The sequence below is a fragment of the Serinus canaria genome, chromosome 1A (genome assembly GCF_022539315.1).
Source record: "Serinus canaria isolate serCan28SL12 chromosome 1A, serCan2020, whole genome shotgun sequence".
In the NCBI taxonomy this organism is placed as follows: Eukaryota; Metazoa; Chordata; class Aves; order Passeriformes; family Fringillidae; genus Serinus; species Serinus canaria.
Window position 1 is genome coordinate 39323974 of NC_066314.1, and position 17889 is coordinate 39341862.

General features: G+C 36.1%; 1 protein-coding gene across 1 annotated transcript in view; it reads left to right on the forward strand.

The window, feature by feature from the left end:
- TMTC2 (transmembrane O-mannosyltransferase targeting cadherins 2) overlaps positions 1-17889 on the forward strand; it is a 242120-nt gene that overhangs the window by 139091 nt on the left and 85140 nt on the right. The window contains exon 4 of the mRNA XM_030238179.2: positions 13375-13489. Coding sequence (XP_030094039.1) covers positions 13375-13489 — 115 coding nt within the window. The remainder of the gene's footprint in view (positions 1-13374; positions 13490-17889) is intronic.

Sequence of the window (17889 nt, forward strand, 5' to 3'; positions counted from 1 at the left end):
AGTTTAGGTATCAGTAACAACGTTTAGCTGTGGCTCTGTGGTTTCAAGCATGTATGGCAGATCCAGCTTGGATCCTGAACTCCATGCTGCCTGGCTGTACTGCTCTTGGCACAAATGCAAGTTTATATGAGAACGGTCAAAATATCACCTGTCAGTGCAATGTAGACATTGACTAAGCCCTCCTTATTCACAGTTCATCAGAAGTGAGAAGGGATTAGTTGATTGCTTTGCCTGAAGAATTTGAAGAAGTTGATTGCTTTGTCAAAGAAGAATTTGACAGCGCTTGAATGCTTCAGTTTTTTCAGTCCTCTGCTCAGAAACCCCTCATGTGATACAAAGTAATCTGCTGATAGAGTTGTGCATTTTGGTTAAAAGCTGTGATAGTAAGAGGCAAATGCAGGTGGTTACTGTGAGCTGATAGAGAGTGAAAAAATAGATTTGGCAGATAAAATGCCTAGCAAAGCAGCATTTTAGTAGTTTGTCAGTCTGATTTTGTAACTCTTTTTCATATGCTTTCTCACCCTAGGAAAATTACTGGACTTGTTGCTGCAGTAAGTGAGTTTAAGTTGTGAACAAGCACATCCCATTTGTTTTACTTTTTTTCAAAACTAGCAACAAATGAAGTAACTGAACAGTGAGCCAGCACACCAGGGTGATTATATGAAGCTCTGAGACTTGCAAGTTTAGCGACAGTATAAAACTTGTATTAAAACACTGGAATTTCTTGGAAAGGGAAGTGTGTATGCACTAAATTAGTCAATGCATGTTCAATTTTTGTCCTTGATGGAGATGCCCAGACATTATGAGTTGACTGCTTGTAATAAGCCAGATTTTGTGATCAAAAAAAAAACCATGCTTTTTTTTGCCCAATAGTAGGATTGGCTGCAGCATCATCTGGAAATTAGACTACTGGGTATTAGGCTCCCAGGAGACACGATGAGCTGTTTTCATCTACACATCTCAGTATGCACAGACTTGTGTGTACATGATTGTCTGGTTCCTTGCCATATAAGCTGACATTTAGTGTCTTGTAAGATGTATAAAAGCAAAGACAATGCAATGATATAGACATGACTGAGCTGACTTAAATAAATCTGCTTAAAATATCCTGTTAAACTTCTGCTGAATATTTACTAGCCCACATACATTGCAACAAGGCTGGGTATAAGAGACCCCTAGCTAATGTTACCTGTCACCCGACTCTGTTCATTATTGTAAACATTTCTAAATTTATCCCTGGCTTTGACTATGTTAATTTTATTTTCTATTTCTCATATTGTCAGGCAAGCCTGACTGGACTAGACTGGCTGCCAATCCTGCCAAAGCATTAGGAGATCAACAATTCAAACTACTCTTCAATAATTAAATGAGGTTGACATAGGATAAACAATTTATTTTTGTTTGCCTCTTTTTTCTAGTTTTATGAATTTTAGTGATAAATAGGCTGTTCAGAGAGTGGGACAATGGGCTGCTCAAATAGTAGAGTGGAGAAGTGTTTTCCTTATTTTTAGGCTACTAAGAAGAAGCTGTCACTCCTCATTTCTCTGCTTTCCTCAGCTCATAGCAAGTTTCTCCTCAGTAGTATTTTCTTACTTGTGAAAATTGTGGAGTAGCAGGATAATTTTCCCTGATAGTTCTGCTTTTTCTCTCATCTCCTGCAAAGAGCTTCCTCTGAACAAGAGCTGCTTCTGTCATAATCTAAAAAGCAATGAGGCATCCCTTGAAAAACTCACAGTGTGGAAACTGATAAAGAAATAGGAATCTATGAAGACCAGCTTTACTACAGCAAAAAGATGAGTGTTTTGTTCCAGAGCCATCTGTATTCTGGTCTAGCAGACTGAATGCCACTGTTGGCTGACTGCTGTGCAACACTGAGCTGATGTGCTGTAGTCATAAGGGCATTTGCTGAGGCAAGCTTTTAGCATGGCTGCATTTGTGCACTAATGTGGCTGAACTGCTTTGGAAATGGAGTTGTCTCGTTTGGTGGTGGTTTATTACCAGGTCCTCTCTGTTGTGATATGTGAAAGATTATAATCTTATCTGCTGCTGTGGGATTTTTCAGGCAAACATATTCAGCAGCTTCTCCATCTTCAATCCTCAGGGAAGAAATGGGTGATAATCACCTCACTGGTACTTTCTTCTGGTCCCTTCAGGGGTGCCTTGCAGGCAGTGCAGGCAGAGTCGTGTTCTGCCGCAGGTGAGAGAGCCTCTGCTCCTGCAGGCAGCCACAGCCTTTCTGCAGTTTACATTTCTCCAGGCTGTTTTTGTCAATCACTGACAATGTGGGAAAAATACTCACAAGCATGAGCATGGATTATCTCCTAAAAAAACCTGAAAATGCATCGTGGGAGAGTCAAGTGAGAAGAAGGTGGTGATGCTGCCTCGAAATTACCCTGTGTGTGCCAGCTTTCCTGGCTGCCTCACTGTGTGGGAGGCAGCTGCCATCCCTTGGCTGAGAGAGTCCTTGTGGAGACTTGGGATGCCTTAGCTGCATCTTTACTGGTCTTATTCTGCTGTTCTGGTTATGACTAGTGTTTCAAATAACTTTAAAGCCATCCAAGCAAGTAACCTTGTTACAGTTTATCAGCACTTGAGGGAGAAATACGAAAGAGGGACTACTCTAGTTTATGGATTCTGAAGTGGGTATATGCATGTTTTGACCATAGGGAGGGAAAGACACAAGTGTTTCTCTGTTCTGCCTCCAACTTAATGAGCAGCCCAAGTGATATAAAACAATTCTCATTATCTGAATGTTCTTTTATAGCAAAGGAAGCCTCCCAAAGTGTAAAAACAAACAAAAAAGTTAAAAGTGGGTGGTGTTGTCATGTTTGTTTCAGTTAGACTAAGGGTCATTCTGTGGTGATGATTACCTTGTGTTTAATATAAGATTGTAATGACACACAAAATAATTGTGCTTATTATGCCTCATTAACTCTAGTTTTCCCTGTGGTACCAAAAATAAACTTCAAAAAGCATAATCTTCCTCTGGGCCTTGCAGTCCACATCTGAACATGGAAGATCATTATGATATATTTCCTATACCTGGCACAGACATTGATTAAAGAAGTAGAAAATAGAGAGGCTTAAACTGCTGCACTGCCACAGAGGTATTATTTGCTTGGTCATATTTACTGATGAAATTTTAGTCTCCTGGTGCCATTACATTTGCAAGTAGGCTTTGAGGATCCTTCCAGTAAGTAGTTAACCTGCTATACAGAGCAGATGCTTAACTAAAAATTCACCTCAGTTGGGTGAGGAAAATCAGTTACTATATTTTGTACTAAGCTAGGTAGAGAAACTATTTCCCACAAACAAAAAAGATGCAATAAAACATTATTTTCCATTATTATTATTTTTTAATCACTACTGGTGACTGGAAACCAAAGGAAATTAAATATTTTAAGGTACATAATTCTTCAAATATGCTTATTATTTAGAGCTTACATTATGCTGACAAGATCTCCTCTGATACCTTTAGAGCTTTCAATAGCTATTGCTCTGACACACAGCTTGTTTTTCACTACACATTTTTTGTACCTCCTAAGTATAGCAGTGTGTGTCCTAATAAATATCACACTGGGCATTTGAAAACAGTTTGAGCATTTGGAATTTGCCTTTCAGTGTTTTGGTGTGTATATTCAGGTTTTTTAAATGTAGCTTGTCAGTAAAACTCCAACTCATCTGTGGCCAACGGCCCAAAATACTGCTCTGTACAGTAGTTATTTCTTTTTCCTTTGGCTCCATCAATGCCAATCATAAAATAAACAGTGTGATTGATATAACATTGCACTGAATAGAAAATGTGGGTTTGGGGAAAAAAGACTTGAGAGAGAAAGTGATTTCAGTGCACAGATTGCCATAATAAACATCAGATTTTAAGCATATAAAACCTGCTGATAAGTACACTTCAAAGTTTTGTGTATTATCACTGTTAAGAAATACCAGTGGTAGGAGCATACCATCTGGAGTTAGGTGTTCATGAATTATTTTTAGTTTTGCTAATTAAATCTTTTTTAGTCTTTGAAACAACCACTTTAATATCAATTTTTCTCTCTGGAATGGAACTCATATTACCTATTACCATAAGACTAGAATTTGGGTTTTTTTGATGGTTCATGGTTGTTTTGAAACCTCTGTGTATTTATGGCAGTATAATATCCCTCCTAAGCCAATGTATATCAGAATATCTAGTCATTATGGTGATTCTTAACGTTTTTATTAGTTAATGTTTTTAGAAATTGTCAGAGAAGCATAGTAACAAGTAATCATACATTTTCCCAATATCTTTTCCAGAACTTTCTGATACTTAAGTCTTTTTTTACCAAATGTTGCATGGATATTTTCCTTCTATAATAATAGAAGGAAACTTCTATAATAACTTCTATAATAATTTTCAGCTTTAGCTACTTTTTAAAGAAGAAATTACTTTAAGGTACATCATCTTTCAATAGTGTAAAATGTTTCCAGCCACCAGTAAGAACCTTTGTAACAGCTACTGTATGGCAGATTCAATGATCTTATTTAGGTAACAAAATCATAGAATTGCACATTAAAAGTATGATTTATAATATAGAATGTTATATGGCTATATAAGTCAGTTATACAGGAATTATGCAGGATATATACCATGATAAATCTGGGGTCTCTGTTCATAGCAAAAACATCAGAATTTGAAGGATAAATGTTCTACAGGACTTTTCAAAGTTCTTAAAATAAATTGGAGATACATTTTTATCTGCAACTCTTAAAAGCTTGTTTTGGTTTAGGAATACTGCTCCCCAAATCAGTGTCCCCACCCAGACTCTCCCAAATGCTTCCTCCGTCTTGCAGGTGATGGGAGAATAACCTTAGGGTCTGGCCATGCCTGCCAGGGTAGCTGGGACTGCAGGCACCACCTTGCCTGGCTCCTGTAAAAAAATTAACTCTGTTCTGGTTGGAACTAGGGCACAACTTTAAGAGTTTCCTCAAATGAGCCATGTGGCAGTGTTTGAAAGTGAAATAAAAAACCTACACCCTGAAAACACTGTGGGGCTCTCTAAATGAATGGTAGTGCAGCTCTGGATGTTTAAACAGTGTAGAAGGAATGGCCATTTCTGAGTTGTTTGGGAAATACCCATAGTCATTTAGAGCATTTGAGCATGTCACAGGCAGCCCACCCTCAGCAAAAGAGTCTGCTTATGCCAGATAGGGTGGAGAGCTGAAGGAAAGTGGTTTACAGTTCAATTCAAACTCTGAATTCATTCTGCAATGACAGTGTTCTCTCTTCCAGTTCTTTAGAAGTGCTGTAATTTCCTCTGAAACCCAAGTCAGTGTGGGATGTGCTTCTTCTTCAGCAGGATATGAGAAGGTCTGATATTCTTCCTTTATATATGTATAGAGGTCTGGAAACAAGGATTTATTGTTTTCCACTTGGGGTGTAGTACAACAGCATCTCTAATCTGTGAATCTTAAAGGGCAGGGGGATAGGAAAAAAACTATTATTAGTTAATAGCTAGGCTTTTTTAAAGAAACAAACATGAGGCATTGAGACATGGGCCAGTCAGACTGTTACTTCTTCCCCTGTCTTCCCTGAAGTGCTCTGCAAAATCATTCAACAAGCTCATCTGGGCCAAAAACTGCAGTGTAGGGGAAAAAAAAGCCAAACAGGCCCGGTCAAGGAGGAATCAGCTTTAACAAGATGAATTTTTGTAGCATATCAAGCAAAATGGTATGAGGGTTTTTTTTTTGTTTTGTTTTGTTTGTTTGTTTGTTTTTGGGTTTTTTTTCCAGAAAATGATAGATTTTATTTTCCAGTTTGATTTAAAAAGAGACTTTTGGTCCATATTTGTGTGTTCTGCAAAATTAGCCTGAGGTTTTTTTCAGGGAAAGAGTCACTTCTACTTAGAGGAAAATGAGATTATCTGGATCGTTTCTCAAGCAGAGCATGTTTATTTAAGTGCATTAGATAATAATTCAATTGTGTCATTATTTTGTCTTTTTTCAAAATTTGACAACTTGGAAGAATTTCTCTTTATTTAAGATTTTTGCAGTGAGTTACATGTCATCATTTTTCTACCTGTTATGGATTTTGTATCAGTACATATTCAGGTCCACTTCCATAAATCTGGTCGAGAAACTAACCTTTAATATGGACAGTGCAGTAATCTACATATATGCCTTTTTATACCACTTGTGGTAGGGTAAAGTCCTAATGCAGATAGATAAATGCAAGTATTTTAAGATTGCAAACACCCCTCCTTTGTAACAGGGGATTTTATTACTTAAGCCTGAACTGTCAAAGTTGCCAATCCTCATGTATCCAAAAAGCAAATGATGGTTGATGCCATTAGAGTATGCACAAGAGGCTTGTGTATAGTTTTGTTTTAAGTTGCAGAGAAGAGCATGAAATAGAATGACTGACTTCTCAAGGCCATTCCCTTCTCTTTCCTTAGATGGACTAGCACACTGAACTTTTGTTTGAGGTCTTAAAATACAGAAGGTATTTTGAATATGGACCATTAAAGATGCAAGTTAATAGTTGTAGTGTCTTTAGCTAGTTTCACTGATAAATGAAGGAGGTAATTTTATGACCTACCTTCCTTCCTGCCACCTATATTTCCATACCACTGGGGATATGTATCAGATGTCAAAGCTTCACAGGCTCTTGTCTTGCCTTTCTAAGTGATTTAAAGCAAAGCAAACAAAGCCAGACAACTTGAAGTGTTACGAAAAGCCTGCTACCTGGATATGAAGTAATTTGCATTTTCCAAGTCTGACATATGTCGTTTGAGCACATGTGAAGATTCTCTTGTTTGACCAACCCAAATGCTGATTTTCTTTCTGCCATGGCTCCTCTGGGATGTTCCCAGGATGCTGTGCTCACTGTTCCCCTTTTCTGGAAAGAAGCCAACAATGATCCATCTAATCATGGCTTGGAGGACCAGGGCTGACATTTCAGTGCATCCTGCCATTGCTGCAAGAGGCTGGCCTGCAGTTCATCACTTGGGACATAAGTGATAATTTTGAATGTATCATAGACAATTTTTTAAAAAGCCTACTGTTAAGAAGGTTACATAATTTGACAAATGTAGTACATGGTCACCTCTTTGCCTGAGTCACTCGGAGGCTTTGAAGAGTTCCTCAGGGTTCATCCTGAGATGGCTGGGATGCACAGACATGTCCTCTTGTTCCACTTGTAGTTTTCTGCTCCTTTCATTTTCTTGCATGATTTATATCCATTGCCTCAATAAAATACAGTTCCTCCTCTAATGAGAGTTTCAGATCAGCACTGTTCACAGCTCTGTTCCTGACCATTGTGAAGTTAAATGGAATAGGAGCTTTGTGGCAATAATGTCTTATGGTGCTCACACACTTGCAGTGCACAAAGCTAACAAAGCTGTGCAAAGGTGTGATTGGGCTCTGCTGTGAACAGAAGAGTGAGTAGATTAGATGTTAAAGGTACTGTGGTCATCCTTTTCTCACTGTTCTCCCTAATCTGCATCAATTTAGTTGTCTGATTGATACTGTACTCTTCACAAAAAAACATTTTAGCATGAGGGAGGCTGTGACAAACTTGATTGGCTGTAGGGTGGTAGGTAATGGTGAAGCCAAAGAACAGTGGCAGCTGGTCAGTCTCATCTCTCAGGTTCATTGAGCTGTCAGAGTCACTCTCTATGCTTTGAGGAGGAAGAGTTAATTTTTGTAACACAGAGGATAAAGGGGGTGTATCAGCAGCAGAGCAGGCCATGAGTTCACATTCATTTGCATTGGGGTTTCAGACCTGAGAAACAAGACTAAAGTTCTGCCTGCCAAATGTGGGTTGGTTAGTACCCATGCTGACATGTTGCTGGATAGCTTTCAAAGCAGTGCATAATTTTCAATTCTGTTTTTTTTTCACCTGCTGTCATTACAAAAGCTCTGCAATTGATCAACAGATGAACTGTTGAACAAATGCTATAAATAACAACCTTAATAAATAGAAGAATATGTAAAAGTTAAGAGATTATAGATCTCTAACACAGTCTGTCTCAACATTGCCACATACCCACCAATATAAAATAAAAAAATCAACATGCAGAGTAGATTAAACACATAAATTATGGTTATGTAGAAACCATTAGCCATTTAGGAAACAAGAAATTGGGCAGTTTTGTGGTTAAGTTAGCAAAAGGAAGCAACTTGATCAAAATGTTCTATTAACAAGTGAAATTTTTAGAGGAAAATTATTGCAAAGGGTATGCATGAATTTATTAGATATTTTGGAAAAAAAATCACTATTCCTCTGGAATAACAGGAAAAATACAAATACCTTATACACACTGTAGTACAGAAGTTAAGCAAAAACTGTCCCACTTTGAAAGTAGCAACCTGTAGCATTTAGATGAATTTTTCCATTCTCACACCACGTAATAAACATGGTCTGCTTGATCTTCTTGCTGTCTTTGTGAGTGGTAGTGGCTCTGTTTTGTAGAAAAACTGTTTTAGATGTTGAACTCTTTTCATTATGTTTTTATGAGTGTGCAGTTGAACTTTCAGAGGTTTTCTTGGGGAAGCCTGGCATTTCTCTGCAGGTGAAACTGTTTCCCTTTTGGAGAAAAAAGTGAAGGCTCTTCTTTCAGGACCAGCATCACTTCATCCTTAAACACTATTGAAGAAAAAAATTGAGATTTTAATTGTCATGCATTCACTTCATTTTCATAAACACGTCAGAAGAAATGTGGAAGGATTTTAAACAGAAGAATGCAAACTTGAACTGCTGTTTCTAATTTCACAAGCTAAAGAATAATAAATAATACACAAATATCTGTAAAGCTGCATAGAGGTTTTCTTGGCTTGATGTGCATTTTTTTGTGAGCTAAAGGTTCCAGTTTAGAGCTGCTGACAAGTTGATTACAAATTACTCAGCTGTTCCCTAAATACTTCAGTCTTTGTTCAAGTAGTTTGTTTTACTCAAATAATAATCTAGTTCACGCTCCTTAATGCATTCAACAATTTGTGGAATAACTTGTGTGAGTAAGTTTGATGGGATAAGGTGAGAACAGTGTTGCCAAACCTCAGCAATTTCATGTGAATTGTTAATGTCACATATTAATTTTTTAAAGTCTTGTATTTTTTTCCATTAGTTTTCATAATATGTGAAAACTATTTATGTTTTCATAACATACAAGAAAAGGCAGAATTTTCCTTTTCTTTGCTATTTTATTTTAAAATGTTTACCAGGATGTATTTGAGTGATTTAATAGGCAATTGTAGCTGGATTTTTTATTTTCATGTTTCAGAAGTGTTTGGACAACAGATATATTAATAAAATAGTTTACAAATAGATTTCAGTATTACCTAATTTATCATGGATTATATAGGGATGCCAGGTGGGAATCAGAATTTAATACTTTGGGTTATCTTTGTTAATGATCTGCTATGTTAATTTTTTAAAAATTTAAAGCAAACTTCTAAATCAAGAAATCAACATACATGATTTTAACCCATCTGACTGCTCTCCTATGACACTTTGTTGCTTTATTATCTTCATTTCACTGAATAGCATAGCATGATCTTTGATTCAGTAGAAAGGGAATGTTTTATTTAAATGAAGATGTTTGTAGACATTAATTTCCATTTCTCACTTGTTTTCATAGTTCAGTTGAAAGCTGAATGTTTATTAGTTTTCTTTAGAAAATGTGCTTCTTAAATTCAGGCAGATTAGATTAGACAACATTGTCCTTGTTTTGCTGTTGTTGGTCTTGCACTCTTCCAGCATGAAAGTGCTTGGAGAAGGTTTAATATACCAGCCGGGTATTTTTCAGTCTTGTTAAATCTTAATTGTCAGTTTCACTGAGATGGTTGAGAAGTTAAGCATAAGTTAAAGATGGAACTAACATTTTTTTATATTCATTTTCATTTTGAAAGCAACTGAATGCCTGGGAACTTGACCTACTCTCACTGCAGGGTGGCATAAATGCAATCTTTAAAGTTTAAAAGAGGTCTAGTTTGATATGGCCAAAATTATAACATTTAACTATTTATTTTCCTACTTAGCACTGCCTAACTTCCTCTGCTGGTTTTTTTTTTTAAAAAATCCCAAACAACAAACTGAAGAATAAAATCCCTTTAAAAAGTTTCGTTTTCCTGCAAAGACATGTAAATAACATAGGAGTTCTTCAGCATTAGGAGATTCTTCAGTTTATACTTGACTAACGATAAAGGTGATTAAATGGATTTAGTTTTTAATATGTCCATTAATATTGAGTATGATCTGTGGAAAATTAAGCAATTAAGTAAAATTCAAATGGACTGACTGTTTTGTAGGTGAGATGTGAATGTTGCATTTGCTCCCATGCTATGATGGAGTATTATTTCTTAAAGACCTGGGTCTGTTTCAGTCTCATATTTTGTGGATAGGGAATTAAGCAGCAGGCAAAAAGTAAATATTGCAAAGCTCTTTCATTCACAGCTTCCTTATAGGGTCTTCAATATGGGGAAGTTAGTATTTTGAATTAAAGATTTAAATGTGGCATATAAATGCACACTTTAATATTTTCTGAATGTTTAATGTTCCCTTTTGCAACTTAGCTAATATTGATATTATATGAAAAATATTTATAAAGAATAATTGTAATAAACATCCATTCTAAATTCCAGGATTGCTTACCTAGTTTCTTTTTCTTTTCTTACTATGCACAGATGGAAAATAGTTGAGTACTGGAATTTAGTTGGAGTCATAGGGTGGGCTTTAAGAGGGATGTGAATTCAATTAAATAAAACCTTGTTTCTGTTTCTGAATGTGCCTATAGTTGAACCAATGCTATTACAGTTCTGAAGAAAACATTTTGTTTAAGATATGGAATCTAATAGTTGAAGTTCTTTTTTTCCCCTGAAGGTTAGTTGCATTACTTAAGACAAAGCAGGAGTGAAGTTCCTTGAGTAGCTCATGTAGCCTCTTCTCCATGTACGTACACCACCCTCTTTTGCTCTTCCTCATATACCAAAACCCAAGAGGACGTGGTTGCTGCAGACATTAGCTGTTCATAATTTCTAGGGTGTATGAGTATCATCTCTACACATGTTCTATGCAGCTTCATCACCAGCCAGAGATAGATCATTCTTCTAACTAGTTCTGTGTTTAAATAGACGTGAATTTTTCTATCAAATTTATCTAGTTTGGATAAATGAAAAGACCTTGGTTTTCATTTTTCCATTAATGATAAATTATCAGATTCTCATGTTTTATGTTTGCTGTTTTCTACTATTGCCACTTCTTCTTAGTGCATCACATAAGGTTAATTATTCACAGTTTTACAAGTTTAGACAAAAGTCTAAATGGAATAAATTGAAAATTAAATAGTGTAGATTAATTATTGATTGATATTTAAAACTTGATGCAGATTATTTTGCAAAATGTACATTAAAATATTGTCTTAAAAATTATGGTAAGTCAGATAACTGTTACAGCCCATGGCATGACATGAAGTGTAGCAGAGAAACTATTACACTGACCAGTCTCAACAGTGTCTTTCCAGTCTAACAGATGAAGAGATGAACTGAATCATCCTTTTGTGCATACTTGTGTTTACCGAGCTTCAGAATGGTTGGGAGTAAATAAATATGTGGCAGAAAATTGTTGTCAATAGATCAAATGGTCATTTGATGTAATGCTCTATTATGGGAGATTAAAGTGAAAACAAAAGTCCCTATAGATTGTATGGAACATGCAGTTATGGAAAACTGGAGGCTCGTTTACAGCAGAAGCAAAATCTTCACAAATTAATTTAAAAAATAATTATTAGGTCTGTGTTTTTCTTCCAAGGGTTAATGCCTTCAGAGTGGCTAGTCACTTTCATTGGTACTTCCAAACTGTTTTCTCTGTGTAAAAAGGGAAGAGTTGCAGTACTGGGGAATTTTCAGAATTCTGCACATTTGCTAGCCAAGTGTAAAAGTTGAGTGAACCTGAGAATAGTTTTAGCAGCTGTATTTCAAAATGAGGGAACATTTTGTGACTTTTGTTGATTTATTGATAAATAAGTATTGATCAATTATTTCTCACTAAATACTAGGCTAAAAAGAATTGACTCATAGAAGTGATAGTTTATTTTCTTATGGAAATATTGCAAATATTTTCTTTCTTTGATTTACAGAATATGATGTGCTTAGTTGAATGACATGGTTTCTATGAATTCTAAATTGATTTATTAATTATTTTTCCCAGCAATGACTAGTTTCTTCTGCTCAGAGGAAATTCTGTAGGATGATTCTGCAACAAACCACAGCAGCTTGGAAGTGATAAAACTTCTGAGGAAAAAAATGCCTAAGTCAATTATCAACTTACATAGCAGTGTTACATTAAAACTACCTTGAAATTTTGCATTAGTCAGAAGTGATGAAAATTCTTGAAAAAAAGAAGAGGGCTCAACTGAAGTATCAGAAATAGTTGCTACTTAAGCTGATATTTAAGTGCATCTGGAGGGGAGAATTTTCTGATAGATTGTGTTTGGTGGAAAGGATGCACATCATCTTTCCATTGGTTTCTTTCATTTAAAAAAGGGTGAAAGTTGAACTTCTTTATGAAACAGCTTTGCATTTATAAGCATAATGTGGGGGTTTTTTTCATATTCACACACACTGTAATTGTAATACCAGTTAAATTAGCTTCCTAAATTCTGAGTAGCAGAGGTTGTGTTTTCATAAAATGTTAGTTCCAGTTCCTTTTTTAGTAGCTTTTGTACCACTCAAAAAAACTGCAAAGGGAACACATGTGGAGCTTTAAATATTTTTTTTACCTAAAGTCCTTTATAGATGGGCTATAAAAGCACATCGTGTAGCATAATAAATTGTATGGAAAGGGACCAAATGTTTTTCTAGTAGAAAAAAAAATGGGTTTTTCCGTTTTTTTCTACTAGAAAAAACTGTTCTTTCAATTCCTGTGTCATATGTCAAATTTTAATACTTAAATGAGGACCATGTCTACTCTGGAAAAATTTCTTGCTCTTTAGAGTCAATAGGCTTAAAAAAAAAAAAAAAAAAAGTTAAAGCTAGAAAGATGCCTCAGTTCCACATTTGACTCTGAAGATTTTTATTTATAGGTGGTATGAAATAAAATGGTCCTTTCCCTTGGTTACAGTAATTTCTAGAGACATATTTTTGTAAAAAGCTTCCTTTTCCCAACTGAAAGCTGTATGCATTCAGAGTGCATGTAAATCACCTCTATGAAATATGAGTCTCACAGTAAGATGCAGAGAACCAGAGGGCTGGGAGAAAAAAATAACCAACCTCACCTCCTGTTCCATAAAAATAGTTCCTTTGTGGGGTTTGTCTCCCCTAGAAACTTCCTGATACTTGCATACTCTGTCATGTGTAATTGGATTGTAGCTCTTTGTGAATACTGTTTTCTCCTCTTGACAGCATGGGGTAACCTTGGAAATGTTCTCAAGAGCCAGAGCAAGATTTCTGAAGCTGAAAGCGCCTATAGAAATGCCTTGTACTACCGCAGCAACATGGCTGATATGCTTTATAATTTGTAAGTATGTGTGGCTTTCCTGGGGTTGAATTGACTTTGAAACCTGTTGTGAAGAGACCTACTGATTTACTTGCTGGAAATGGAGATGATGGTTTTTGTTGCTTTCTAATAGTAATTTCATTAATTGTGCTCTGTAAAGTATGGGGTGGACAGGGTTTTTTTCTTGGTCAGCATTATTGTATATTCATGTAATGGGTATGGGCAAGGTAAATGTACAAATCAGTTTTTTCCAAAAGAAGAAAAAAAAAACCCTACACTAAAGAAAGTACCAATAGATGAGTTGTGAGCTGTAGCCCTCCATCTGTTTGAGACTCAATTAAATTGTGAGGTGTTATTTAGACTTCTTTTTTAGGTCTGAATAACACTTGGTGGGCAGAGTGGGTGTAAGGATTTCTAAGCATAGACAAATACCCTTCCGTTAGCTCCAGAGGTCTGAAATGTTAAAACAGCAAATTGCTTTTCTCCCGTGACTGACTTCAGAGCAGCACAGGTTACATAAAGTTTAATTACTTGAACCCTGTTGTAGGTGAGTAAGAGGATAAATAACATGAGCATCAAAATAATTATTCATCAGGGAAAAGATTTCCCATTTCATTAATGTACCAAATCATGAAGACTGAAGTGAGCACTGTGCCAAGCTTGCACTGAGGTGGGATGGTGCCGTGTGTCCCACGGGGAGGGAGGGACTGATTCCTGGCTGTCCCAGCTGAGCATCCTGCTCAGCACTGCTTGTCCTGCTGCCCTTCCTCCCCCTCCTACCCTGACCCAGCCAGCACAAGCCCTCAGAGCAGGGCTCTGCTGCACGACAGGCTGGTCACCTCCACCAGCCATGTGCTCTTCTTTTGTGATGTGGGTGGAGCACAGAACCCAGTGACTGCCATTCCATAGGTGGCCATTGGAAGACAATATCCTGCCTGCAGCAGAAAAGTGTGTCTGTAATATAGACAAAATGTGCAAAAACTGCATTCAGATAGTAAGCCTCTTCAAATATATCAACCCAAAAATAATGTTCTGCCTGTAAGTCCAGTTTAAAATGAAATCCAGCTTATAACATGAGAAAATAAATTTTATCATAATAGTATTTTTTTACTAATTTTTTCCTTGTCTAAAAAGGAAGAAGTTGACCATTTCATTAATTTCCCTTTCAGTTTAGCAAATTAGTTGATGAAACTCAAAATAATTTATGACAGAATTTATTTACCAGAATTATATCCATCTTTCATAATATCTGTGATTTTACTAATAATTTATTTTCACAAATACATGTATGTGCAGAATTTCCCTCTCTGTTAGACAATGAGGAGTATGAAAAACATACTTTTAAGAGGAAACTTCTGCTCACATTTAAAAAATAACCTCTGAGCACAGCAGAAGATTGTAGGAAATAAAGTGACAAAATTGATACATGTATATTTCCTATATGCTATTCGTTTTGAAGGTGAAAATTATAGCTCTTAAATTTTTTGTATGCCTGTACAGCACTTATGTCTCTTACTGTGTTGTAGAGAGAGGCTGAAGTTAATAGCAGGGTAAGAAGAGGAAAGGGGGCTGGATGATAAAGACAGGGACATAAAAGAAATCAGACTACAGTCTTTTCACTGTTCTCAGAATAAGCTGCTAGTCTTCCAGTCTTCCATTGATATACAAAATATATGTCTATAAACCTTCATCTCTGTTTTTGAACAGAGAAGTTTTTGAAATTCTGCAGAATTTTTGTGGAAGGAGTTTAACTAAAATGCTGGTTGGAATATATAGGGCATAAGAAGTGAAGTTTAATTCTTAGCCTATCTACTACTGCATTGAGTACAATAGAGTCCCTTATTTTTTAAACAAGCTTTACAAAACCTTCAATTATTTAACAGTAGTTGGAAAAGCTTGCATAATTTTTTTCTTTTTGTAGGCTTTGTCAGTGTTGGATGCTTCAATATCCAGCATGAAAAATAGATGGTAAATGAAGTGTCCTTTGATAGTACACAAATGAATCAATTCTTTTAAGCACAAACTCTCAAGACCTCCTTTGCAAGTTAAACCCATCCTTGGCATGTAGTTCTGTGGGAGCCTTTTACAAAAATCCTCTCTAATGGAAAATGTGTCTTATACGTGCTTATAAGAGGCCAGTCAGTTTTGCTGTTTCTGGTTTTCAACATGGGCTTTGAAACTAAAATAATCACTCCAGAGAACTCCAGGAAAAAAGTATCTTTATAGTTATTTAGAAGCACTGCATGTGTTTCACATGCTCATTATTGTTTCTAAGCACCTATGCCTTGGTATTTGATGCAAATTAATTGGCATGTGCAGCTCAGTGTTCACTCATAGCAGCAACAAGTCCAAGTGTTCTCTGCTGAAGAATGAATTATTAAGGTTTAACTAACAATTTCAGTGGATAACAATCAAAGAGAGAAGCTCTTTCTTTCTTTTTCAATAAATTGAAATGTGAGGTTAGCTTAGAAGTTGACTACTAATACATTAACATCCAAAGGATTTATCAGACTAGATGAATGGCTGAATTCAGTGCTGTAGTTTTGGTTTTTGGCTTATACCTTATGGCTCTGAGTTACTGCTGCTTTTGCCATTTAAAAAAAATTAAAATGCATATAATACATAACTACAAAATCTACATTTGAAGGTTTGCCTGATTATGAATATCTTATATTTGTGTTCTCAATGCTATGTAGCCCTGGTGATTTCAACTAAATTTAATAGGGTAGTAAATCAACATAAAATGAGCTATGATTCTCTGTTGTTTTTTTTTAATCGAGAAAACCATATATTTTAATACTGAAGTACCAAGGACAGAGCTGTAGAGAAATTATAGATTATTCTTTCAAACGAGGCAACGTTCAGTAAATTAAAAACAAACTATTTTAGTTTGCTTTGATTTTTCAGTCTTTGTTACCTTATGATTGTTAGCTAAAGCTTATGGGGTTTTTTGTATTGTTTCAAATTGCTTACAATTAGTGTCTAAAGTAAAATTGTTTATCAGTTAAAAGACAGTTTTGCATATATTATTTCACTTGTGTTTAGGCCTGGCTGTGCTTCGAGTACTCTTTTGTCATCCATATTAGTAATCTATGTTACCTTGAGTTTCTCATGTGATTATAAGGATGTTCTCAATCTGACATATATATTGAATATTCCTTTAAAATTATTCTGATTACTTGGAATGTTGTAATTTTGGAGTATACAGTGCCCTGTAGAAGATGAAATTCTAGCAATCAGCTGTCCCCTTGCTTCTCTCCTGAAGTATCTCATTTTGCCTGTACTGATACAGGACTCTGTGTATAAGTTCATAATTCAAATAATTTAATTTTTTAAATAAGATTGGATTATGAATTTCCATAAACTTTACATTGTACAACTTCTGGTATTATATCAATAAATGTGGAATTTTTTAATGTTTCATTTAGAAATTTTAGCCACTATTGAAGACTACCTATCCTAGAAAGTCTAGGATTGCAGTGTTTTACAAGAAAAGTTTAACTCTTTATCCTTAGGTAAAAATCAATATAAGCAAAATTCTTCCTTGTCTGTTGTTGTTGTTAGGCTTTATATGTTGGAAAATGTGTTCCCTGCTTTGTAAGGGTACTGGCATAGAAAACTCCTTATCAGAGCCAAAAAACTCTAAAAGCAGGCTGACATACAAACCTGTGCTGAACTGTAGTTGAACCTTTCCCAGACAAAGTTCCTGTAGCAACCACCTAGTAGGAAACAGGTCAAGGTTATGGTTCCTCTTCCTTGATAGCCCAGAAGTTTTTATCATTCAGGATGTTGAGTTAAAAAGCAAAGAGGATGTGTCATCTGGTGTCTGAGTACTTGATTATTGTTTTCCTCAGCTATGAATGCAAACTGGGTGCAAACCTGTTTGGAATTAATCTCTGCTTTGCCAGGTAGTTCTTCCTCTGTCAAAGACAGCAGATAAAATTTGTGTTTTGCTGTAACCAAAGATGGCTTGATAAAATCTTGCTGTGTTGTCAGACTGGCTCTTGAGGTAGCACCCAGTGGTCACTTTCCATCATTTTATAAAATTAGGAAAATAATGGTTTGTGTCTGCCATTCAGTTTCAAAAAAGACCCCTCTTGTAGGAAGTTCTGTCCAGCTCTTTGTCTGTATTGACTGCTGGGGCACATGAGGGGGAATGGGCATCTGGTTTGAGGACTGCAGACACAGCACAGCACTGCCCATTGCCTATAGGAGTGAGAAAGACAGGAGCAGTGCTATTCCTCATCCTCATGGTGGCCCTCCCTCTGTCAAGGTAATAGGGATTGTGCAAGTTGAAATCCAATTCACATTGCATTTGGGAAGCTCTGCCCCAGATCTGGGAGAACACAGCAGTTTTACTGCACTGTCTGAGAGATTAGAGGTTGTTTTGGGGGTGATTCTTTAGTTTTGTTTTTTGGAGT